The 26,162-nt window shown below is 43.8% G+C and overlaps 1 protein-coding gene across 7 annotated transcripts in view; it reads left to right on the forward strand.

Moving 5' to 3' along the window:
- LOC137430365 (synaptic vesicle 2-related protein-like) overlaps positions 1-26,162 on the forward strand; it is a 183,798-nt gene that overhangs the window by 154,538 nt on the left and 3,098 nt on the right. For 5 of the 7 annotated variants that reach the window (XM_078780609.1, XM_078780611.1, XM_078780613.1 and 2 more), the window contains 2 exons: positions 23,355-23,436; positions 24,455-24,544. In XM_078780609.1, the coding sequence (XP_078636735.1) occupies positions 23,355-23,436; positions 24,455-24,544 (172 nt within the window). Of the gene's footprint in view, positions 1-5,566; positions 5,704-23,354; positions 23,437-24,454; positions 24,545-26,162 lie in introns of those variants that run through there. The other 2 variants (XM_078780612.1, XM_078780615.1) reach the window with 2 other exon arrangements.

Here is a 26,162-nt window from a genome sequence, read left to right on the forward strand (position 1 = left end):
TCTTCTAATGTAGGCCGCTGGTGGAAGAGACAATGGCCGCATCCGAGATGGAGGAGGGGCCATTGAAGATATCCTTGAAGTGTACAGCATAACACTCTAGGATCTTGTTTGGATCTGTGATAAGGGGCTGACCATCTGAGCTACAAAGTGCGGCAATACCATGTGAAAATGTTCCATAAACTGCCTTTAGGACCAGCACAGAAGACCTGAAATTCTTTGTTTTATTGGCTGCCTCCTAAATTTCTTCTGTTCTTGCTGCCCACCAGCTAGCTGTCTTTCATTGAACGTCGTCTTGATTGTGCGAGTCTCCTAAGTTGCAGGTAAGAGGAGTGTTTACTCGCTGAGCCTCTGTCATCAATCCAGCAAAGATGAGCCGCATTCATGGAGTTAAGTAAACTGTTGATCTGGGAGGCGTTCTTGTCAAACTACGCTTCACGAAACAGAGTATGTCAGAAGCTGCCCTGAAAGTGATGTCTTGTTAAATGGCCCGTCCCACTTCAGTATTTGTAGTGGTCAGATCCATTTGTTCCAAGGTGGCATTGAGATGATGCTGAAGCTGTTATTGCACATCGCTGCATCCAAGCTGTTGGGTGTTCACCTTTGAAGCAAGCTTAAGATGTTGCCTTCTCACGGGAGTCTTGATCTTGAGTGACATTTTACTCCTAACAAGCCTGTGGTCGGACCAACAGTCGGAGCCTCTCATGACGTGTGTGCTTGACATCATGCCAGTCACGTTGCCTGACAATGGCAAAATCAATGAGGTGCCAATGTTTAGAGCATGGATGCATCCATGTCACGTTGTCCTTATCAGCTTATTGGAAGAATGAGTTTGTAATGACGAGTTCATTGGTTGGACATAGTGCCAGCAGCAGAGTGCCATTGGAGTTATCTTTGCTGATGCCGTGGTGTCCGATCACCTTTTTCCGTGTATTACCTGTTCCTCCCAAAACACCAGTTACAGTGCACCTCAGAGTCTCGAGAGGGAATGCGGCAGAAAGACTTGTTATTTGAAGTGTTCTAATAAACCATGGTAAAACCACACCAATGCAATTGTAGAACAAAACAAGTAATTGTATTAAGAACTCTCACATCTTGCTATAATTCACCAAATGTCCATCCGTCTGTCCGTTCGAATGTACCGCAAAAACAGCTGAACCGATCGCAATGATATTTTGGGTGGGTAATCCTAGGACCCCCTGGAGTAAAATAGGCTATATTGTTTTTCCAAGTTTTCCAATTTTCCAGTTTTTCCAAACATGATGGAATAATATTTACCGATATGAACAGTGATGTGGCTTTTGTTGAAATTATACGTACCAGGAGAGAGTAGATCGACTCCTCACGAACTCTTCCTATATAAATGTGCGGCTCCGAAGTAACATGGCAGTGTGTGCAAAGCGACTGAGAAACAGGTGTAGCGGCCGCTTCCGTGTTACAGATTCGGCGCGCACTCTTCACACATAAACGTGCGACTGAGAAAAACGTGCAGTGGCCACTTCCGTTTTGCAGAATTCAATTTTTTTTCAAAATGGGCGCCATGTACTGTTTAGATTTTCATGATTTGCGTGTGATATGATTCAACGGATGTTTATCTGAATCGTTTAAAAGAAAAAAACCTTCAATTTCTGATATTTTGCCTTTTCATTTGGGCCTCCCAATTGAAGCCCCGCCCATAGGGCGGGTACCGTTGCTAGTACACAATAATAACTCTTGAAGAAAGTACAATGAAAATATCACTCATCAAATGAACAATACATATGATGGTCGTAGCAAGCAACAATATGACCTGAAACTAATAACTTCAAAACAGCTGTTCACCACCATCTCTTATCTTCCCCCATCCAAAACCTTGATCTTTTCTACCCCCACTAATTCACCCCAGATCCACCTTGTTTGAAATTCCAACTTCTTTCCTGGAAGTCTTGGCAGTGTCCATATGTTTTATACCTCTCCCACCCCCCCCCCCCCCTTCCCATGCCTCCCCCCCAAAGCCCTCTCCCTCCCACAGTTCTCTCGATGTCTCCATGTCTCTCGGTCCCTGCTCTCAAATGTTGTGTTTGTGTCCTTCCCCCTCTCTCCCCATCTTGTCTACCGCTCCCGATGTTATTTGTTTTGTGTGTCTGTTTGTCTTTCTGTGTGATTAATGTTCGCTCTTTCACGAGCCTCGATCTTGTATACAAAAAAAAAAAAAAAAAAAATGGTACCATCATTCCCCCAATGCTCTCAAACCAATGAACTCATGACACGCCAAACGTGATTGGAATGAAACATTCCCCAAAGTCCATGCACGGATCCCCACGCTGGTTGGAGCCGTGCAGAACGACGAGAACAGGCAGGTATTGGCACGACTGCGGAGGAGGAGTTACGCGGTGAGAGGTCGATTATGGGAATTGAGCCGATATGGGAACCAACGGCAATCAACACGATGAGGTCGATATGGAAATCCCAATGACAAAACAAGATGCACCAAGCGGACAGTGTCTTCGAGGGCAAAATGGCGTATATGCCTGTACTGGAGGCGCTAACTCCCTCCAACAATAACTCACCCTTGGTGATAAAACCTGAGACGCAGGTTTAATTGCAATCACAATATGTGACGATGGCACAGGCAATCCTTTTCACGGGAAGCCTCAACTCATTCGTGACCAATATTTTAAAAAGTCAGCTCGCAGCTCGATGCGATTCACCGCTGTATCTCTCTCTCATGGCCGTCTCCTCTCTGCTAAGCTCCTCCACCCCTCATCCGGCCTCTTTGCCGCGGCTTCCTTTTTCCTTCACAAGCACTACTTTTCACCTTTCACTAAAGTCATCTCCATTTCACACAAAAATCGTAGCAACAATATGACCTGAAACTAATAATCCTGCAAGTATATAATAACAACAAAGGCGGAAGTGACGGATCCGTAACATGGATCCATAACACATACAACATAATCACGTCCCACTTGGGCATTGAATTCCCCCAACAAAATTAGCTTGTCACAATGAGATGGTGACTGTATGACTGCTGAAAGGTCATCGTAGAACTGCTCTTTGACCTCATCTGTGTTCGTCATGGTAGGGGCATATGCGCTGATGGTGGTAGCATCGTGTTCATTGTCAAGTTTGAGTCACACAGTCATGAGACGTTCACTGATACCGGTTGGGACAACATCTACAGTCACGTGAAAAGTTAAGTACACCCCATGTGAAGTTTTGACTTTTTCAACGTATTTCAACATACAGCTATTTGATCTTCATTTCAACAACATTGATATTTAAAGATGATATAATATAACAAATATCGTGAAATATTTACATTTTGTAGTCCATTGTATATTTTAAATAAACATAAATGCAAATTTCGCATGTGGAAAAAGTAAGTACACCCCTACATTTATCACTACTTCAAATACCTAAAATTAGAATCAGGTGCACCAGCTCAGGTGCAAATTATTAGAACATCGTTGGAGAGGATCTTGGAGGAACCTGTCTTATTTATTAAATCTCAGACATTTAGTTTGGTTTGCTCTTTGTTGTTGAAGTGTGCGGCGTCACCATGCCAAGATCGAAACAGCTCTCGAGGCCTTCAGAAAGAAGGTTATAGATGCCTACGAGTCTGGGAAGGGATTTAAAAAGATCTCCAAACAATTTGAAATGAATCATTCGACTGTCCGGAAGATCATCTACAAGTGGAGAAGATTCCAAACAACTGCCAACTTGTTCAGGCCATGCCGCCCCAGCAAGTTCATCCCGAGAGCAGACCGCAAGATGCTGAAATAAGTCTCCGAGAACCCCAGAATGTCATCACGGGACCTACAGGCAGCTCTCGTCACTGTTGATGTCAAAGTGCATGAGTCCACCACTAGAAAGAGGCTGCACAAATTTGATCTACATGGGAGGTGTGCCAGGAGGAAACCTTTGCTGTCCAGAAAGAACATCAGGGCAAGACTAAAGTTTGCCAATGAACACCGAGGCAAAGACCAACACTTCGGGAACAATGTGCTCTGGACAGTTGAGTCAAAGGTAGAGCTATTTTGCCACAGTAGCAGAAGACATGTTTGGCGAAAACCAAAGGCAGCATTTGACCACAAGAACCTGATACCAACTGTAAAGCATGGTGGTGGAAATATTATGGTTTGGGGCAGCTTTGCTGCATCAGGGCCTGGGCAGCTCACCATCATATAATCCACTATGAATTATTCATTGTGCCAGAGGGTGCTTGAGGATAATGTGAGGCCATCTTTCGGAAAGTTGAAGCTCAACCGAAGGTGGTCCTTACAACATGACAATGACTCTAAACATACCAGTAAATCCACCAAGGAATGGCTGCAAAGAAAGAAATGGAGGGTTCTGGAATGGCCAAGTCAAAGCCCGCATCTAAATCCCATCGTGATGTTGTGGGGGGGATTTGAAACGACCTGTACATGCAAGAAACCCCTCAAACATCCCACAGCTGAAAGAATTCTGCATGGAGGAGTGGGCAAACATTTCTCCCTGTCCATGTCAGAGACTGGTAGACTTATAAGAAAGGCCTACTTGAGGTTGTTTCTGCCAAAGGGGGCAATACCACCTATTAGAGCCAAGGGTGTACTTACTTTTTCCACATGTGAAATTTGCATTTATGTTTATTTAAATTATACAATGGACTACAAAATGTAAATGTTTCATGACATTTGTTATATTATATCACCTTTATCTATCAATATTGTTGAAACTAGGGCGTGCCCGCACGTACGGGCACGCCCGTACGTGCTTGCCCGTACGTGCGTGCAAAAAAACATGCGTGCAAACAACAACAACAAAAAAAAACTTTGAAACCACGTGGCAGTAACGACCACAGAACCCCCCCCCCTCTATTTACATGAAATGGTTTGGTCCATTCGCAACGACCACAGAACCCCCCCCCCCCCCCCTCTATTTACATGAAATGGTTTGGTAAATTCGCAAAGCCGAAGCGAACGGCTTGCGAGTACGGTGACCATACCTTGGGAACCACTTGTCCGATTAATTTCAAACCTTGAAAAGGCACATCCTCGGGTCCCCAGCAATATACCTGGCAAGTTTCAAGTATATCGGATCGGTAGTTGTCGAGAAACAGCGGTCGCATACATACATACAGACAGACACACACACACACACACACACACACAGAGATTGCTGGAATTATAGATAGATGAAGATCAAATAGCTGTATGTTGAAATATGTTGAAAAAGTCAAAACTTTACATGGGGTGTACTTACTTTTTCACGTGACTGTATAAGGTTTATATGTTTGGTTTTAATCGCAAAACCAACACCTGCTTGATGACTTTCACTTTCTGGCTTGCCGCTCCAGTAGAACTTGTAACCGTAGCCTCGTTCTTCAAGATGGCATATCCCAGGTAGATGGGTCTCACTGAGTGCTGCAATGGCTATCCCACATCGTGCCAATTCGTGGCCAATGTCCTTTCGACGTTTGAGGTGGCTGCTGTTGTCTTGCAGCATGCTCACATTCCAGGCACCGAAATTTAGCTTCTTGGTATTACATTTGTTAGACTTCTTGTTGTCTTTTAATTTATTTTTATTTGTTATTTCTCGACCGTAGAAATGGATGACCAATCTGCCACTGTAGGCAGGTAAGCCGAAGTGGAGCGAGCTTTCTTTGGGGAACTTTTTATACCCCCTTCATGTGGAGAGAGCAGTGCTACTCTGACGCCCAAGCAGGATTCGAATGTCACTGTTGCTCCTGGTCAATGATGAAACGACAATCACACTTGGACCGCCATATGTGTGAACTCGTGACAAGGGACTCCCAGCAGCATCCTCTGCATATCCCCGACATCACTGCTCCCTCACCGCATTACTTGGGTAAAAATGGATGGTGAGCAGGTGAGCAGGTGAGCTGTTACCAACGAAGGGAATAACCTGCGTAGAGAAGCAATTAAAGTGATAGAGGTGTGTGGTATCCCTCTCCCACTCTCATCTCCCACTCCCTATGAGCAGCATTGATTGCAGGTGCAGTAAATACAACGTGAAGTATGATGCATGTAGGTGCAGCAGACTGGCCACGTCGTCGGTATGATGACGGCTGCGCTTGATGTCTAAAGTGGACACAGTTGCCTGCAGATGCTGTGCAGTGATGCCTACATTTGTGCCACCACTGACTTTCATGGGCACATTTATCCATGATGTAGTGCTGCCCCAGCTGACCTACAGGTGTGGTTTGATGTGAGTGTCCTCATAGACTTAGCCTAAATAATCTTCCCCCACAAGGCAGTGGGAATCCATTACCTTGTACAAGGAGCCCATAACAACACATAAACATGCATTTTAAAGGCCATTTTCCCTGCTAGAGCGGGGGTTAGCCTTGCGGTCCCCATGACAATCTTCTCCATTTTGCCCTATTTTCTGCATCTCTCCTTGTTAACCCCCTTGCCTGCATTTCTTCTTCCACCATCTTTAGCCAAGTCTTTCTCGGTCTTCCCCGTCTTCTACTTCCTTCTACATTCATTTCCATCACTCTTCTCAACCAGTCACTTTCATCCTTCCTCAACACATGACCAAACCATCTCAACCTGTTCCTCTTCACAGCATCAATCACAGGCTCTATTCCCATCATCTTTCGCAATTCATCATTTGTCTTCCTCTCTCTCAACGATACTCCGCACATCCGTCGAACCATTCGCATTTCCACCCTTTCCAACCTTCGTTGCTGCTCTACGTTCATTACCCATGTCTCGCTCCCATAAATCATAACACTTCTCACACATGCAGCATACACCTTTCCCTTCAGCTTCAACGACACTCCCCTCATCATCAGCACGCCACTCAATTCCCGAAACTTCTTCCATGCACATCTCACTCGAGCAACCGTTGCCGAGTCTGATCCACCTTCTCCATTCAGCATGTCTCCGAGGTAGCAAAATGTTTTCACACCTTCCAGCTTCACGCCGTCTCCAAGATCCAACTCAACATTTCCTCCATCTGCAGCTCCCTCTGTGCACACCTTACATTTGAATGTAGCTGCCACACTGGTTAATGACCCTCTCAGACAACTACATTTTTGATGAACCCACTCAGCGCACATTGTACACTGAATGGAGTTCACTCCGACACTCTTCCTACACACAGCACAGGGCCACTTCCCAGTTCTTTCCACCTCACCACATGCTTTACCACTTGCCATCACCTTCATCTTTCCGATATTCACCTACAGACCTTTTGTCTCCATACATTCCTTCCACGTGTTCATCTTTTCCTTCAGTCCATCCATACTTTCCGCAATCAACACCAGATCATCTGCATACAACAACTCTCACGGTAAACCCTCCTTTACGTTCTGAGCCAGCACCTCCATCACAGCTACAAATAGTAGTGGACTTAGTACCGACCCCTGATGCACTCCCACCTTCACCTCAAACTCACCACTGTTCCCGTCCTTCGTCCTTACAGCTGTGCACGCTCTTTTGTACATTGCCATCACTACTCTGATCAACCATTCCTCCACTCCTAACTTCCTCAATGCCCATGTCAATACTTTGCGTGGAACCTGATCGAATGCTTTCTCCAGATCAACAAACCCAAGAAACAACTTCTTCCTCTTCTCCATGTACTTCTCCTGCAACTGCCTCACAATGAAAAGCGCGTCAGTCGTTCCTCTTTCTGGCATGAATCCAAACTGCATTTCATCGATCTTCACTTTCTTCCTTGTCCTCCTCTCCAACACCCTTTCCAATACCTTCATTCCATGCTCCAATAACTTTATCGCTCGATACGAGCCACACTCCAGAGGGTCACCTTTCCCCTTGTATAGAGGGACGAGGGTACTCGGTTCCCAATCCACTGGAATGCGGCCTTCTTTCACCACCAGATTACAGATCTCTGTCATTCTCTTCACACCCCAACTTCCTGCTGCCTTCAACATATCTCCCACAACTCCCGTCGGCCCTCCCGCTTTTCCACCCTGCATTGCTTTTATCGCTTCCTCAACTTCCTTCTCAGTTATCTTCTCTGCCGGTCCTAAAACTGGGTTACTCTCTATGTTGCCATCCCATTCATTCTCTGTATTCAACAGCATTTCCATATATCTTTTCCATCTTCCTTTAATTCCATCTGGGTCGACAACGATTTGTCCCACTGCATCCTTCAAGCAACTCACCCCAATCACATCACACCTCTCTTTCGCTATATGCTTTGCAATCCTGAATACTGCTTTCTGACCCTCTTCCGAATCCAAGCGTTCTCCGAACATTTTCCTACATGCCTCCTGCGCCTTTGCTACCTCTTTCTTTGCAGCCTTCCTGGCTGCCTTATAACTTTCATGCTCTGCTGTTTCTGCTCCCGTACCCTTCGCCTTCTGCCACTCCTTGAACTTCTTCCTCTTCTCGTCAATCCTCTTTCCAACTTCATCATCCCACCACCATGTTTCCGAGTGCCTCGGTGGTCCTTTTGTCCATCCACATACCTCACCAACGGCTCCCAACAGACTAGCTTTCATTGACATCCAACCACTTTCAAGCTCAACCACATCATCCTCGACCCTATTCAGCCTCTCTTTTAATGCCTCCCTTACTGTCACCTCTTTCAACCTCCACACCTTCATTCTTGGTTGGTACTTCACCCACCGAGCTCTCCTCGCACCTTTCACCCTTACGTCGCAGACAACCAAGTGGTGCTGTGAAACAGCCTCCTCCCCTGGGATCACCTTTGTGTCCCGGAGGTGCCCCCTATCTTGCCTACGCACCATCAGGTAGTCAACGGTTGTCGTCGACCCACCTGACGTGTATGTAACAAGCTTTTTATCCTCTTTCTGGAACTGAGTATTACAAATCAACAAATCAGCAAACTCCAAAATCCTTTCACCTTCTCTATTTCTCACACCATATCCGTAACCCCCATGAACCTCGTCAAAACCATCCATCCTCCTTCCCACATGTCCATTTAGGTCTCCTCCTACCACAACAACTTCCTCATCTTTCACGTTTTCCATCAGCTTCTCTATCGCACACCAGAACTTGTCCTTCTCTTCATCGCTTCGACCAACCTGCGGAGCATATCCCGAGATGACGTTCACCAAAAGCTTTCCAATCATCATTTTCACCATCATCAACCTATCACTCACTCTCGTCACACTCACCACACTGTCTACAAACTCCTCAGAAAACAGGACACCAACACCATTCATGCCCTCCAGGCACCCTTGCCACACAAGCTTGTATTTCTGTCCCTGCCTACCCTTCACCATTCTCACACCACTTCCCTTCCATCTCGTCTCTTGCACACAACATAAGTCCACTCTTCTTCTGACCAATACTTCCACCACTTCTCCTGATCTCCCTGTCATTGTCCCTACATTCCATGTCCCAAACCTCAGAAACCGATCTCCACTTCGGGCTGTACCCTGCCCACATGTAGTTGTAATTGTCATGGTTCTCTTTTTGAGGCAATGTTTTTATGGCCGGATGCCCTTCCTGACGCCAACCCTTTTAGTCGCCTCTTACGACACGCAGGGATACGGTGTACCTATTCTTATCCAGGGTACACACTGGGAATGGCCCATACCAGGTACTATCAGCTGGTGCTAGCTGAGCCCGGGACTCACATAGACTCACGTCACTCCCTGAGGTAGCTGAAAAACAGCTACCCTGCTATCCTGGGATCAAACATTATTGAATCAAACAGCTACCCTGAATCAAACTTTATTGTGCATGTGGCTCTACAAGGTAGTTACCCTGCACTCACAAAGCGAAAAGCAGGGTTAATCAATCGGGTGTGTGGCGTACGTACGTGCGTGCGTGTTTGCATTTTAAAAATTTATTCCCTCATCAACCATTGGTCCGATTGTCACAATTTTACCATAGGGAGTGCATTCGCCTGTATATTTTTTGTTACTTCATAATTATGACATCATAGCTCACCTGGTATGGACACCATCTTGGAAAAAACTTTGCACCTCTACATCTCTGAAACCAGTCCATGAAAATTTAAACACGACTCATTGTCAAGTACTCGTGCGGATTACGATATGTTAATGTTGTTGTCATCGGTGCCTTCGTTATGACATAGTTCAACAAATATAACACTTCATCCAATCTGTATGAATTTTTTTTTCTCTGCAACTGTTGGTCTGATGGACACGAAATTTTCACCATAGAGTGCCTCCTCCTGTAGAATTTCTTTTAATGATAATTATGACGTTATGGGTCACGTGGTATAGACGCCATCTTGGAAAAACCTGAAAAACGTTGCACCTCTATTTCTCCAAAACCGTTCCATGGAAGAAAAATGAAGGATGGCTCATTGTAAATAACTCCGCATGGGGAATCAGTGTTGTTAATGATATCATTGGTGCCTTAATTATGATGTCATAATTCGACAGGGATAACACTTGGTATGATCAGTTTGAAATTTATTGAGCGTGATCTACCCAACAATTATATTAGAGAAGATAAATATATGATGTCATCACTCACGTGGCCTTGCAGCCATGTTGGATCAAAGAAAAAAAACCCTTCAAAAACAAGAGTTGGCTCGCACCAATTTGACTGTGCAGGGTAAATATTCTATGAATACCATCTGAAGTTGTTTGTGGGGTTAGATGGCATAATGTTCAGATCAGTGTTAAGGATGGATTTAACATCATCCTGTGATCCCAGGTTCAAATTAATCGATGTGCTCAACGTTGGATCCTAATTTTCTTTCACCTTATTCCAGATGGTTACATTTGTTTTTTGTGCAAATATATTATGTGCATTTATATATTTCATCATTTGTATGGGTTTTTTTTTTTTTTTTTTTTTTTTTTTTAATACACTATCTTACAAATGTTTTGCTATTTCGTATCAACTACATCACTAAAATTTGATTATCATGATAAACTATCAATATAGCTACATTTATGGGGAGAGAGAAGAAGGTAGTTAGATTAAGATGGTTGACACTGTGTATCTATTTAATTTTTTGGGATACAGTCAAGGCTTGTGGAAGAGCAAGAACACAGAACAGATCAGGACGCAACAGATCAAAAGGAACAACAGAAAGAGGGGGGCACCAAAAGCAGGACTAAATAGACGGAGACTGCCAAACAAGGGTAAGAATGGGGATTAGGGGAGGACGCAGGTGTTAGACAAGATGGATACAGAAGCAAACTCTCATGAAGGAAAAACTGGAAATTTTAGGGCATGGTGGGAGATTTTACGGGGATAGAATGGTGCCGAACAGCTGTCTTGAAGACCTTGAGGAAAGATTGAGATTTAAGAGAATGTGGAAGTTGTTTCCACATGTGGGGGAAAAGAGGAACGAATGAGTGGAGGTGAGCAGTGATTCTGGATTTTGGGAGTGTCACATTACAGAACCCTGAGAGGGGAGGGGGAAGATGTGGAGGGAAGCACGGAAAGCGCAGAGGGGGAAAGACCAAAAAGGATGCAGTAGAAGACAGAGACCTGTCTGTGATGGGAGAGTGGCAGGCCTGCAGAATCCAATAATCTTGAAGGCCTTCATTTCCATGGTGGCAAGCTGAGCAAAGTGTGAGGCAGAGGCACATGTTCATAGAACTTTAGAATGTCTGACCTGTAGTAAGTGTCTGTTTTGGGGGTAATGAGTCATTAAGTGTTGACTGGGGGGGGGTGAGGGGGGTTGGAGTTGTCTGCTTTAGATACAGCTAAGTTGAGGGGTCTTGTGTCTTTTTCCTCTAAAAACTCAAGCAGAACCTATGACAGCTGCAGAATGATGTCACAAATTTGTCGTGCCCAGTGAGGAATGGGCTCTTCCCCTGCTATCTGTCACCAGCACGTGGGGAGACGGATTGATGAATGTCCTCGGGACAAAGATTCTTGAAAGCCTTGGGGCAGGCATTGGTGAATATCACGGTGGACATTCATGAGGACCTCAGGGCAGAGTTTTTTTTTTGTTGTTGTTGTTGTTGTTGTTGTTGTTGTTGTACAGTATACAGGATCGAGGCTCGTGAAAGAGCTAACATTTATCACACAAAAAAAATCAAAAAAGACACATAAAACATATAATAGGGGGAGCGGTAGACAAGATGGGGAGAGAAGGGGAAGCATACAAACACCATTTGAGAGCAGGGACATCAGGAGATCTGTGGGAGGGAGAGGGATTGGTGGGAGGAGGCATGGGAATGGGGGGGGGGGGGGGAGTATAAAACACAAGGACACTGCAAGGACTTCCAGGAAAGAAGTTGGTATTTCAAAAAAGTGGATCTGGGGTGAAATTAGCGGGGGTAGAAAAGATCAAGGTTTTGGATGGGGGAATATAAGCGATGGTGGTGAACAGCTGTTTTAAAGACCTGGAGGGAGGAGTGTGATTGAAGAGAGTGAGGGAGTTTGTTCCAGAGGCGTGAGAAAAGAGGAATGAAGGAGTGAAGGTGCGCAGAGTGTCTTGATTTTGGCATTTTAACCACAAGAGGTTCTTCTCTTTCCTCTTTCCTCATTCCTCTTCTCCAATGGCTTGATCTCTGATCATCAATTTGGATTCAGACCAGGTCATTCTACTCTGGACATGCTGCTGCTGCTGTTTCAACAATGGATGGGGGCCCTCAACGCCAAACAGGAAATTAGAGCTGTCTCCATTGACGTATCTCGTGCCTTCGATATGGTCTGGCACCCCACTCTGCTCACCAAACTTTCCTATGGTATCAATGGAAATCTCCACACATGGCTTGCAGACTTCCTTTCCGATCGCAGTCAACGTGTGGCCCTGAATGGAATTCTCTCATCTCCCCTTCCTGTTCAGGCTGGAGTTCCTCAAGGCAGTGTTCTGTGCCCTGTGCTTTTTTTGGTATTCATCGATGATCTTTCCGACTCTCTGGTAAATCCTCTCTATGTCTTTGCTGATGACTCCTCTCTCTGCCGCTCCATATCCCAACCCTCAGATCGGCAGGCAGCAGCCTCTTCACTCTCTGCAGACCTGGACAAAATCACAAACTAGTCAAACAAGTGGACCATGTCTTTCAATCCTGACAAATCTCACACTCTCACTATGTCTCTCTGAAAAGACTCTCTGGAAAACCCTCCCGTCTAATTTCTCAACAATCCTCTTAAAGAAGTTCTGTCACTCGAGCTTTTTGGTCTCACTATCTTCCATGATCTTTCCTGGGAAAATCACATTTCTCAGTTGGCCTCCAAAGCCAGTCGCTGACTGGGCATCCTCCGTCGTGCGAAGTCCTTCCTTGGCACACCTGAGCTCCTCACCACATACAAGGCTTTCATCCGCAGCTCAATGGAATACTGTTCTCCCCTCTGGGCCGGTGCTCCTGCCTCACACCTAGCTCGTCTCCACGCCGTTGAAACCAAAGCGTTCAGAATCATTGGAATCTCCCGCGATGAAGCTATCTCCGAGGGCCTTTCACTCACTCACCGCAGGCAGGTAGGTGGTCTTTCTGTCTTCTACCGACTCCTATCCGGCTTAGCTACCCCAGCTCTCTCTGTGCTCTGTCCCCCAAATATTCCTGCAGGACACACAAGAACTGCCAGCAAACCTCTTCTGGTGAAATTGCCAAAATCAAGACTCTGCTCACCTTTACTCCTTCATTTCTCTTTTCTCCCGCCTCTGGAACAAACTCCCTCACTCTCTTCAATCCCACTCCTCCCTCCAGGTCTTTAAAACAGCTGTTCACCACCATCTCTTATCTTTCCCCATCCAAAACCTTGATCTCTTCTACCCCTGTTAATTCACCCCAGATCCACTTTTTTGAAATACCAACTTCTTTCTTTCCTGGAATAGTCCAGTCAAATTAGTCAATTTAGAAGCCTAAGCCACCACTAATTGGAAAAGATTGTTTCTCTGTTGGATTCTCCTCTGATATAACCCAGGAATACCATATCAAAAATGGAGATGAATGGGAGGGGTGGAAGGGGTCTAAATATGCTAATTTATGTTAATTCGGTCTGAACATCAAAGCAACAAGCTAAACAAGAAGAAATCTTGCATTTGTCTCAAGAATAATTATTTTAATGCGACCCAACTTCATCAATAGTATTGTTAGAAATGATAGAAACTCAAATTAGGTACCTACTTGGATTATTACCTGATTATGTAATCATAATTATGCTAATTAAGTGTTGCCATTAATGAAAAACCGTCTTTTTCTATGATAGTCGGTGCATGTTTTAGGTATGCCTATTTTGTCCTGTTTGGCATCCCCTTGATTTCTCCTCCAAACAGCAGTGCCATCTATACTGAAATCCAGGTAATTAAAAGATTAAAACAAAGGGAGCTTCCTCCAATCCTCCATACTGTTTTGATTGGAATCATGATTCTTGATTATTTCTTCCTTGTCATTCTGATTTGATGAAGAAATTACTAGTTAGTAAAAATGAATGTTGGTTCTTTGTGGCATGTACAGGTGAGTTTTTAGGAACTTCAAAAAAAGTCACCTTGGTAAAGCCTAATGCATGCCTGCATGTGCTGACATTCCTTCCTGTGTGATGCCATTTGGGCATTTATGGCAATAATTGGTGAGGTTTCTGTCAAGTATGCTGATCTTTTACTTTCATTACTGGTATTGTGTACCCTCAGCCATCAATTTGGATGTCTGAAATGTATTCAGCAGATGTAGCTCATTGCATTGTGACAACAACAACAACAAAAACAACATGCATTTTAAAGGCCATTTTCCCTGCAAGAGCGGGGGTTAGCCTTGCGGTCGCCATGACAATCTTCTCCATTTTGCCCTATTTTCTGCATCTCCCCTTGTTAACCCCCTTGCCCGCATTTCTTCTTCCACCTCCTTTAGCCAAGTCTTTCTCAGTCTTCCCCGTCCTCTACTTCCTTCTACATTCATTTCCATCACTCTTCTCAACCAATCACTTTCATCCTTCCTCAACACATGACCAAACCATCTCAAACTGTTTCTCTTCACAGCATCCATCACAGGTTCTATTCCCATCATCTTTCGCAATTCATCATTTGTCTTCCTCTCTCTCAACGATACTCCGCATATCCACCAAACCATTCGCATTTCCACCCTTTCCAGCCTTCGTTGCTGCTGTACCTTCATTACCCATGTCTCGCTCCCATAAATCATAACACTTCTCACACATGCAGTATACACCTTTCCCTTCAGCTTCAACAACACTCCCCTCCTCGTCAGCGCGCCACTCAGTTGCCGAAACTTCTTCCATGCACATCTCACTCGAGCAACCGTTGCCGAGTCTGATCCACCTTCTCCATTCAGCGTGTCTCCTAGGTAACAAAATGTTTTCACACCTTCCAGCTTCACGCCGTCTCCAAGATCCAACTAAACATTTCCTCCATCTGCAGCTCCATCTGTGCACACCTCACACTTGAATGTAGCTGCCACACTGGTTAATGACCCTCTCAAACCACTACATTTTTGATGAACCCACTCAGTGCACATTGTGCATTGAATGGAATTCACTCCGACACCCTTCCTGCACACAGCACACTACCACTTCCCAGTTCTTTCCACCTCACCACATGCTTTACCACTTGCCATCACCTTCGTCTTTCCGATATTCACCTTCAGACCTTTTGTCTCCATACATTGCTTCCACTTGTTCATCTTTTCCTTCAGTCCATCCATACTTTCCGCAATCAACACCAGATCATCTGCATACAACAGCTCCCACGGTAAACCCTTCTTTACGTTCTGAGCCAGCACCTCCATCACAGCTACAAATAGTCGTGGACTTAGTACCGACCCCTGATGCATTCCCACCTTCACCTCAAACTCACCACTGTTCCCGTCCTTCGTCCTTACAGCTGTGCGCGCTCTTTTGTACATTGCCATCACTACTCTGATCAACCATTCCTCCACTCCTAACTTCCTCAATGCCCATGTCACTACTTCGCGTGGAACCCTATCGAATGCTTTCTCCAGATCAACAAACCCAAGAAACAACTTCTTCCGCTTCTCCATGTACTTCTCCTGCAACTGCCTCACAATAAAGAGCGCGTCTGTCGTTCCTCTTCCTGGCATAAATCCAAACTGCATTTCGTCGATCTTCACCTTCTTCCTTATCCTCCTCTCCAACACCCTTTCCAATACCTTCATTCCATGCTCCAATAACTTTATCGCTCGGTACGAGCCACAGTCCAGAGGGTCACGTTTCCCCTTGTATAGAGGGACGAGGGTACTCGGTTCCCAATCCACTGGAATGCGGCCTCCTTTCACCACCAGATTGCAGATCTCTGTCATTCTCCTCACACCCCAATTTCCCGCTGCCTTCAACATATCTCCCACAACTCCCGACGGCCCTCCCGCTTTTCCACTCTTCATTGCTTTTATCGCTTCCTCAACTTCCTTCTCGGTTATGTTCTCTGCTGGTCCTAAAACTGGGTTACTCTCTATGTTGCCCGGTTACCCGGTGTGTACCCCGATTTAGAATCGGAACACCGTATTGTACATCACATTGTGACACCAGAACTGAATCTATATAATTATAAAATTGAAATCTTGCGTGTTTGTATGTAACATTCGATCAGTCCGGGGGCGTGGCTTACCCCTTTGAGAGAGTAGTAATATCCACCATTTTATTAACTCACATAGCTTTGAGGCGTTTTGTCGGCCCGTGGTGTCTTGCTCTCTCTCTCAGTTTTATTTCAAATCAAATTCGATATATCATTTCGTTTTTCACAGTCGCTAACATAGTTTTAGACTCGGTTGAAAAAAAACGGGAAGAAAATCCGATGAAAGTTTCCGTTTATAGAACGAAATGAATTCTGAAAGGCTTGTATCTTCAAGGCCATTGAGTCTGTCTCACGCCTTTATCTTCAATGTAAGTCGCCATCTGATTTCATTTTTATCGATGGTTTTAGACTCGGTAAAAGAAATAATTGAGAACATTCACGCACACACGGGAAATTGCAGATATATTTTAAAAATCGCGCCACGTTGATATACGAAAATACACCGCCTAAAATAACAGGCATACAGTATATATCTTCGTTATTTCATTCAACATTATTACCCGGAAGTAAAATATGTTTCAGGAAATTACCGAGAGATATTTCTTCGATTTTTTTTATTACTTATATGCGCATACACTTTAAATAGGTTTATTTGAAATCTTTAATTTTCACAATGTAATTTATTTGTCATTTGATAATCGGCAAAACGATAGCACAAACACAATACTATTTGCAGGAAGAATGTCGTATCAACCCTCCGACGGCGCTACGGACGCGGACAACGAATCACACCTCACGTCTATGGACGCGAATAGCAACATCCGCACGAATCAGTCATCAATGATTTTCATTGACGCGCCTGGAGGCACAGGGAAGACGTTTCTTATTAACCTGATTCTCTCTAAAGTGAGAGCGAGTGGAGAAGTTGCCCCCTGCGGTGGCCTCATCTGGCATAGCTGCTACCCTCATGCCTGGTGGAAGAACAGCGCACTCAAGGTTCCAAATCCCTCTGACACCGAGGGAAGATGGCGTATGCAACATCGATAAAAATTCCACTATCGCAGACCTCTTTCGAAGTACAAAACCCATCGTGTGGGATGAGTGTCCTATGATCAGGAGAGAGAGTTTCGAGGCTGTGGATCGCACGTTGCGTGATGTATGTGACAAAGACGAGCCTTTTGGAGGGATCTTGGCGATATGCTGTGGTGATTTCCGTCAACGTGATCGGAGATAAGGGCCGAAATCACGTGTCACAGGTAAGTGATTTAGAACGCTGGAGAGGTGAGCCTTATGGCTTGCTGGCCCAAATAATCTCCCTGATGATGTCCAGCGTTCGCTTTAGTTCTATTCTCATATCTATTCAAACTGACATTGACCCAACGGGTCATGGGTCGTCTAGGGGTAGCATCATCATCATCATCATTGGCTGAGGGGTCACATCATTGGCTGAGGGGTCACATCATTGGCTGCGGGGTGGATCATTGGCTGAGGGGTCTTCTCCTCACTGCTCATTACTAAAACTTATATGTGAGGATTGATAAATAAAAGCAATTAGAACCAGTAAATTTAGTTTTATATGGCATTTTGCCTCTCTATTAGAAAGTGTGAGAAAATTATATATCTTCACCATAGGTTGACCTTTGACCCCCACTGTAACCATGGTAACCCCTTAATTATATATAATAACATTGACCCAACGGGTCATGGGTCGTCTAGTTACTTATCATACTTAATCTATGATGCAATATGGGAATATGTGAAAGACTCGCAGCCAGAGTCCTTGCCGTCTACTGAGCTTCACTTTGTGCTTGATGGGGGATCACTCACACAAATAATTCCTTGGCCGAGAAAGGAGTCAATAGATCACATTTGTCAGTTGTACGTGGACTATGTAGCTCGCAGGTACTCTAAACCAACCATTGTATTTGATGGTTATTCGGCAGAACCATCAACCAAGGATGTCACTCACTTGCGCAGGACAAAGGGTTGCTACGGGCCTCAGGTACACTTTTCTGGGCAAACTGTTATTTCTTTGAAGAAAAACGAGTTTTTGTCAAACACAGTGAACAAGCAGAAGTTCATAAACATTTTGAGTGAGAAACTGGAGAGAGCAGGATGTGTCATCCAACAGGCAAAGGCAGATGCTGATACGCTGATTGCTATGACTGCAGTAAAATCTGCAGAGTATGTCGACACTGTTCTCGTCGGAGAGGACACAGACTTACTTGTGGTTCTTTGCTATCACGCAAAGAATCTTCCAAACGCAATCTATTTCAGACCAGAACCAAAGTCAAATTCAAATAGCTGCAGAGTATGGGACATAAAAAAGACGAGGGATATCCTAAAGGAAACTGCATGCGAAAACATTCTTTTTGCACATGCCATTTCAGGTTGCGACACAACTTCTAGACTGTTTGGGGTTGGAAAACCACTTGCGTTCAAAAAGCTGCTTAACAATTCTAAGTTCAGGAAGCACGCAGAAATCTTTTTGGCTGGTCCAGATACCCCGCATAAAGAAGCTGGTGAGAATGCACTTAGTAAGGGCATTTTATGAGATATTTCACAAATCTGTTAACTAAATTGTTACCAAAAAATTTCTTCAAAAATATGTTTGTAAAGGTGTGTAATAACATGTGTTAAAATGTTGAAGTTCAACTCCCGTGGGAAACCCAGAAAAAAAGCTGTTGAATTCGGGTACCGAAAAATTATTTTCGAGAATTTTTATTTTTTTTAATCGGCCCTTAAGTAACTTATGAGGGGTCAAATAAGGGTTTTTCATGATTCTGAGTTGATTGTTAACATTTATATTTTCACTTTTACATTTACACACAAAGTAGCTTTTATTTCACATACATATATAATACTCAAGAGTTATTTCTCATTCACAATGTCAGAAGTTTCAACAGTCATTGTCTATGTCTTCTTCAGACTCAACAACATCATGACTGCAGTTTCTGCATGTAATGCCATTACAGACTCCACAGGCCGAGATGCACGTGACCCCATTCTTCTTGCAGCTGCATCGCCGGTTGCTGCAATCTCCATGACAATTACAGCTCGTGAACTGCAATAGCTCCTCAGGAGCCGTGGGGTCCAGTGTTGGAACTGGCTCATACCCATGCACACCTATTGTCCATCCATAGTCACTGGGGTTCAGAGACATGCTCTGTAGAAGGATCCAGTCCCGGGTCTGCAGGTAGGCACGGAGTGAATGTTGTGCAGCTGCACCCTATGTTGGAGGTAGAGTCTCTGGTTTGATCACTCCTGCCACTGCCTTCCTTGAGAACATGTTGTACCGAATTTCACCCAATGTAGTATCTCGTCCATGGTAAATGTCCATGGACCCAAATCTATGATCAAGTTGTATGGCAAGCCCCATTTGGTGTGGCAATACTCCAGACTGAGGTCGACAGGCCTTAATAAAATTCTGCCCCCAAACGGCAACTCTTTCGTCTGTCTTGACAATCAGTCTCAAGAACATCTGAAGGCTTGCAGGAACAAGTGTCAGCTGACTATCGATGTCAGTCATACTGTGTGTGGTGGGGTATGACTTTGGACCTAAATCAATCAAGGCAATATCATTGGATATGAACTTGAGTGCCGTCTTTATGATCTGAGTCTTCTCATCTCCATGGTCAAGATTAGCATGATGCCCTCGCAGAATATTGTCGGTGCCATCTTTGAGACAGAGTACATCTGCCCTTCTTTCCTGTGTTGTGAAATACAAGGTGTCTTCGTATTTCTCTAGAAGTTTTATCTTTAGCTAATGCTTTGAATAAGAAAGGCTCTTCTCTGGTGACTGATCAAACTCCTGCAGCTTTTCATGGACTTGGTCCATGTTCATTACCCCATGCTCTAATTCTGAGTCTAACCATTCGCAGAATTCAATAAAAACTGCCTCTCGCTCCTCATCAATACTCCTCTGTCCTCTCTTCCTTTTTCCTTCCTCATCAGTCTTGGACAAACTGTCACCTCTCGCAAACATAAGTTTGCATCGCAAATGGTACAGTGTTTCTTCTGCTACCAAGTCGTTGATCCCTTCCAGGCGTCCAGTGACTTCAGTGCCCCAGTCATCCCCGCGACTCCGTGCTGTCTTCAGCAAGCTTGCCTTCAGTGTATCTGCAGTCAAATTATCTGGCACTCTGTATTTCTTTCTAGCTTGTGCTGGATTATTTTTGTAGAGCTGGGCTGGTTGGTTGCAAAGAATGCATACATCCTTATACAGGAGGTCAACTGACTGTGATCTTCTAGAACTGCAGCCAGTTGATGAACTGAACTCACAAGTAGTGCGTCTTCTCTTCAACTTTGATGACTCTTTCTCTGCCTTTGATGCTTGAGCTGACTTCTTGGTGGTTGCAACAAAGTTGTTGTGCAGATCATTTTTACACTTCTGGTGGTACCTCAGTTTTCCTTCCTTTTGAGCCTCCTTCATACGTTCCACAACAGTAACATTTTCGACAGTTTCTGCTTGTTTCAATAAAGTTGAGTATCCCTTTGGAGTTGCCTGTATGAGCCTTTCAGCTGGTGTATCCGATCGTGCACAGATGAAGCAATTGAGCACAGGTGGAATAACGTCTTCATCCATATTGCTAGACTCCATGTCCTGCAAAGTAGAAAATGAGATATATTTACAAATTATTTTTCCACAAAGGTGTCTGTGATGAAATATAAATGTTAACAATCAACTCAGAATCATGAAAAACCCTTATTTGACCCCTCATAAGTTACTTAAGGGCCGATTAAAAAAAATAAAAATTCTCGAAAATAATTTTTCGGTACCCGAATTCAACAGCTTTTTTTCTGGGTTTCCCACGGGAGTTGACCTTCAACATTTTAACACATGTTATTACACACCTTTACAAACATATTGGTGAAGAAATTTTTTGGTAACAATTTAGTTAACAGATTTTCATATGTTTCCCTTACTAACTTGTGTGCCTCTATAATGGAGGGGAAAATGACAGCCTGGACACACTTAGATGCCAGCGGTTTAAAGGAAAAATTGTCAGGTGCTCAATGGCGGTTCAGGCACAGGTTTTGCCTCCAACCTCAGCTGAGGAAAAATACCACTCCCTACGTGTTTTCTACCAAATCAATGAATGGGAAGGAGAAGTTCCAGACTAAATGCCACTGACTGGGGATGGAAGGCGAAGGATGGCAAATTCATTCCAGAACAAACAGACCTGCCTCTGGCTCCTGACTACCTACTTGAAGTTATTCACTGTAACTGTAAAACTGGCTGCAACACTGAAATGCACTTGTCGGAGGCACGGTCTTGAATGCACATTTGCTTGTGGTGAGTGCAAAGGTACAAGTTGCACTAATTCAATGGACCCACAAGTTATTGAGGCTGAAATTGATGACTGAACGACCCCACAGCTAAACAAGTGTTTTAGAGATTTACATGTAGGTTTGTCTCCTCTATTTGTCTTACCCGGTATGAGCAATTACTTTTTATTGTAAAATGTTTCTTGGTAAGGGCCTTATTTGCATAATTTGGATAACTTGCATAATAATAATAACTTCATGAAGTTCTGGCCTGTACCATTGAACACCTTGACCATGAAAACCCAGGTTTTGACACCATTCTTATAATTTTTGGTTCACTATTTCAAAAGAAGGTTTTTCATTAATGGCGACACTTAATTAGCATAATTATGATTACATCATCAGGTAATAATCCAAGTAGGTACCTAATTTGAGTTTCTATCATTTCTAACAACACTATTGATGAAGTTGGGTCGCATTAAATTGATTATTCTTGAGACAAATGCAAGATTTCTTCTTGTTTAGCTTGGTCCTTTGATGTTCTGACCTAATTAACATAAATTAACATATTTGGACCCCTTCCACCACTCCCATTCATCTCTATTTTTGATATTGTATTCCTGGGATATATCAGAGGAGAATCCAACAGAGAAACGATCTTTTCCAATTAGTGTTGGGTCAAGGCACCATTTGACTGGACTGGAAGTTCTGGCATTGTCCATGTGTTTTATACCTTTAACCACCCGCCTTCCCATGCCTCCTCCCCCCCAAGCCCTCTCCCTCCCACAGATCTCCCGATGTCCCTGTTCTCTGCTGTTGTACTTGTGTGCTTCCCTCTCTCCCCATCTTGTCTCCCGCTCCCTTTATTGTATGTTTTGTGTGTCCGTTTGTTTGTTTTTGTGATTGATGTTAGCTCTTACACGAGCCTCGAGCTTGTATCCAAAAAAAAAAAAAAAATCGACAAACCACACCTTTGATATCACTACTTGCCGAATGCTACCGAGTGAAGACACCTGCGAGTGTCTCCTGTTCCTGCATGTATTCACTGGCTACGACAGCACATCACAGATATTTGATGTCGGAAAGTCAACAATATTTATGGAGCTAATGAACAATACTCGTCTTCATGAGTTGGCCAAATTGGTTAGATTTTAGGGAAGTTCCGGATACTGGAATTTTTAGTGGATAACAGGTTGCCTTACACACGTGTTTGAAGCCCCACTCTGCCAAGGAGGTGCCGAGAGCACAAACGCGAGCAGAAGCAGTTTGCCTTAAATTTATACACGATCAGGGGACCCTTGTGTTCCCATGCACACAAATGCATCAACCTAGACCTTTCAATGGTTACCGTATTACTGCCCTCATTTTATTTTTGTCTTTCAGCTCGGCCTGGTGTTGGCTTCGTGGTTAGGGTGCCGGCTTGGGATCCTAGGATCCTGGGTTCGAATCCCGGTCGATCGCTGAATTAACGCCAGGGGAGGTTGACTCAGCCTGTCATCCTTCCGGGGTCGGCAAATTGAGTACCAGTTCACTGGTAATTCCCTGTGTGTCGCAGGAGGCGACTAACAGGGTTGGTGGCAGGAAGGGCATTGGGCCATAAAACATTGCTTCAAAAAGGGGCCATGGTGCCCAAAAAAGGCCAACCCCTGCTCTGTGGGGAAAAATGGCCTCTAAAGGTTGTTCTTTCTGCGCGGTCTTGAGCTGCAGTATTTACCTTGTACTCTTCCATTCTGCAGGGCCATACTTACTGTGCTGCTGTTCGTGGCACGAGCAACAATCTCGGGTGCTTTTATGGTGCTTTATGTTTACACACTTGAGGTGAGTGTCTGAAACGCAAGCAAATGAACGATTTCATACTCTTATGTACTCAGATGCAATATTATGCTGGAAATAAGTTGTGGATCGTAGATATATTTGTAAAGTACAAAACATAATTTTATAGTAGGATTGGCAATGACTTCCTCTCACATTTCTGATGCTCAGCCCCTGATAACACTCCTTCAATATCACTTTTTACCTCGTTCCTTGACACCGATATTTGGAAGTTGTCAAATGCAAATCTCACACCCAATTAAGATGTTTGGAAGGAATTGTGAACACTGTGATAAAATATGGAAAGAGGTAGGGGGTTGTTGTTGTATAGCCCCAGACAGTTCTCTTGAACAAGCCCGTGGCACGGAGCCAGCTGATTGATCTCCAGGAGTGACCCAAAGATCCCCACCCCCACATCTCAGGTGGCATACCCCCGCCTTCACGAAGTCAGGGCTATGACAGAGTTACAGAGAAAGTAAGAGAGCGTGAGATAAGAGGGAAAGGGCCGATGGACCGATCGGCACACTGACCGTGACAGACTGCCTTGACAACCTTGGCAGCAGGGAAGAATGGGGAAGATTTGCCCCCCGACTTGCATTGGGGGGTGGGGGGGTTCAACTACCGTGAAGAGGCATCTCTGATAGTTGTAGAGGTTGGGAGTTGTTGATGTCGAACAGATCAGCTATATGAAATGATGGCAGATCTCCACCCAGAGATTTAAATGTTTGTAAACAACCATTGCTTGATCTGTAGAGCAAAATTGAAACATTCTCTCATGTTGTTGAGCATGCCACAACATGGACCACAAGTGAAATGTGAAGTGCTCCTTCTGGCAAAGATTCAGGTTAGTGACCATTGAGAAAATGTCATCCCTCAATGTGTGGTCCAAAATTATATTTTAAAATAACCATTTAAATATCAAGGTCACATATTAATTACTTTGTGTTTTGATATTGGGAAATGTTGATTGTATTGATCACTGATCTCGTCTTGACTTGAACCTCTCTCCCATATCTGTGGGTAGGTTTATCCTACTGAAATCCGTGCTATGGGCCTTGGTGCCTGTGATTTATTTTCCCGGATAGGCACCATATTGGCACCCTTCATTGCACAGGTAGATACAAGGTTTGATAACTGGCCTTGTCGACTTCAATTTGTTTCACCTGTCTACATGTTATCTCATCCAATCTCATTTGTCTCTTTCAGTTATCTTTCCTCATCCATCTTTCTTCTAGCTTTCCTCTATTTTCCTTCGCAACACTATGGTCCGACAGCCTCTTACTTTCAACAACCAAACCCAGTACCGCATATGGAGGGGTTTTTGAAGAATGTATGAACCCTCTGGCATGTCCCAAAGACTGTTTTTACCTGCACACACCTGTATTGCCTCTAATATCGGTGAGGCTAAAACTGAAAATATATCAGTTAAAGAGGCCTAAGGGGTGTCACCCTTTCTGGGATTTCTGTTCAGAAGGTCATTCCTTTATGACCTCAAGGCAGCTGATTAACAGTATATTCCGGTTGCTTGCAGTGAATGGAACCACCACTGCTGAATACAGAAAGTGCATCGATAGCAACAACAGAAGCCTAATCTTGTATGATTGGTTGTAGAGTTTTTAAGCTCATAATCAGAACCAGGAGATTATTTGACTGATATTCAGCAATGCCTGCCTTCTTCAGAACCAATGTCTATAAATTATGAAGAACCAAACCAACTAACTTGGGATACTGCAAGTCGTTTTTATTAATCAGAATTGAGGCTCATGGAACAACAACTCAAGAGAATGGAGGGTATCATACTGACCAGCACGTTGCAGAACAGAACAAGCAAATGTGGTACAGATTGGTGAAATTCTCACGAGCTTTCAGTTGTGAGTGAAAAGGGGAATGGGGAGAATAGGATTGGCAAGATGGTAAAAATTGTAAATTACCAGAGAAAAAATACACAAGGTGGCAGGCAGTAAAACTGGAACTGAAACTAAAAAGCATCTGGAAATGCAAAGCCCGTCCGCGTCCGTTTGTATTCAGATGTCATCTTTTTCTTCCATGTGTTCAAAGTGACGAAAACGGTTTGAAGAAAAGACAAAATGAAAATTGATGATTTTATGCAGCCTTAACCTTTGAGCTTTAGATCTAAAAACATAATCAGCTTCGAGTTTTTCATTGGTGAACCAATTCTGTGACCCGATATGCAAATTCTTTAAATTCCAGGTCAATGGGGTGAAAATTGGTGATTTTGCCTTGACCTTGACGTTTGACCTTTTGATCTTAAAAAACAATTTGTTTGTAGATTTTGATTGAACCAATTCAGTGACCCAATATGCTAAAAAAAAAAAAATCAGGTCAATCGGATGAAAATTGGCGATTTTACGCAACTTAGACCTTTCGATCTAAAAAAAACAATTGGCTTGTAGCCTTTTTATTGGTGAGCCAATTCAGTGACCCAATATGCAAATTCTTAAAATATCAGGTCAATTGGATGAAAATTGACCATTTTTTGTGATGCTGACCTTTGACTTTTTGACCAAATTATTAATTTGCCTTCCCCATATTAATCATAATAAAGCTTTGTTTAAAATTTGATGACAAAACTCAAATGGTAAATTTAAATTTCAGGTCAATTGGATTAAAATTGATGATTTTAGGTGGCGCTGACCTTTGACCTTTTGACAAAATTATTAATTTGCCTTCTCTGTGTTATCATAATAAAGCTTTTTTGAAAATTTGATGAG

The sequence above is a fragment of the Myxine glutinosa genome, chromosome 6, assembly GCF_964187855.1.
Source record: "Myxine glutinosa chromosome 6, kmMyxGlut1.1, whole genome shotgun sequence".
Lineage (NCBI taxonomy): Eukaryota > Metazoa > Chordata > Myxini > Myxiniformes > Myxinidae > Myxine > Myxine glutinosa.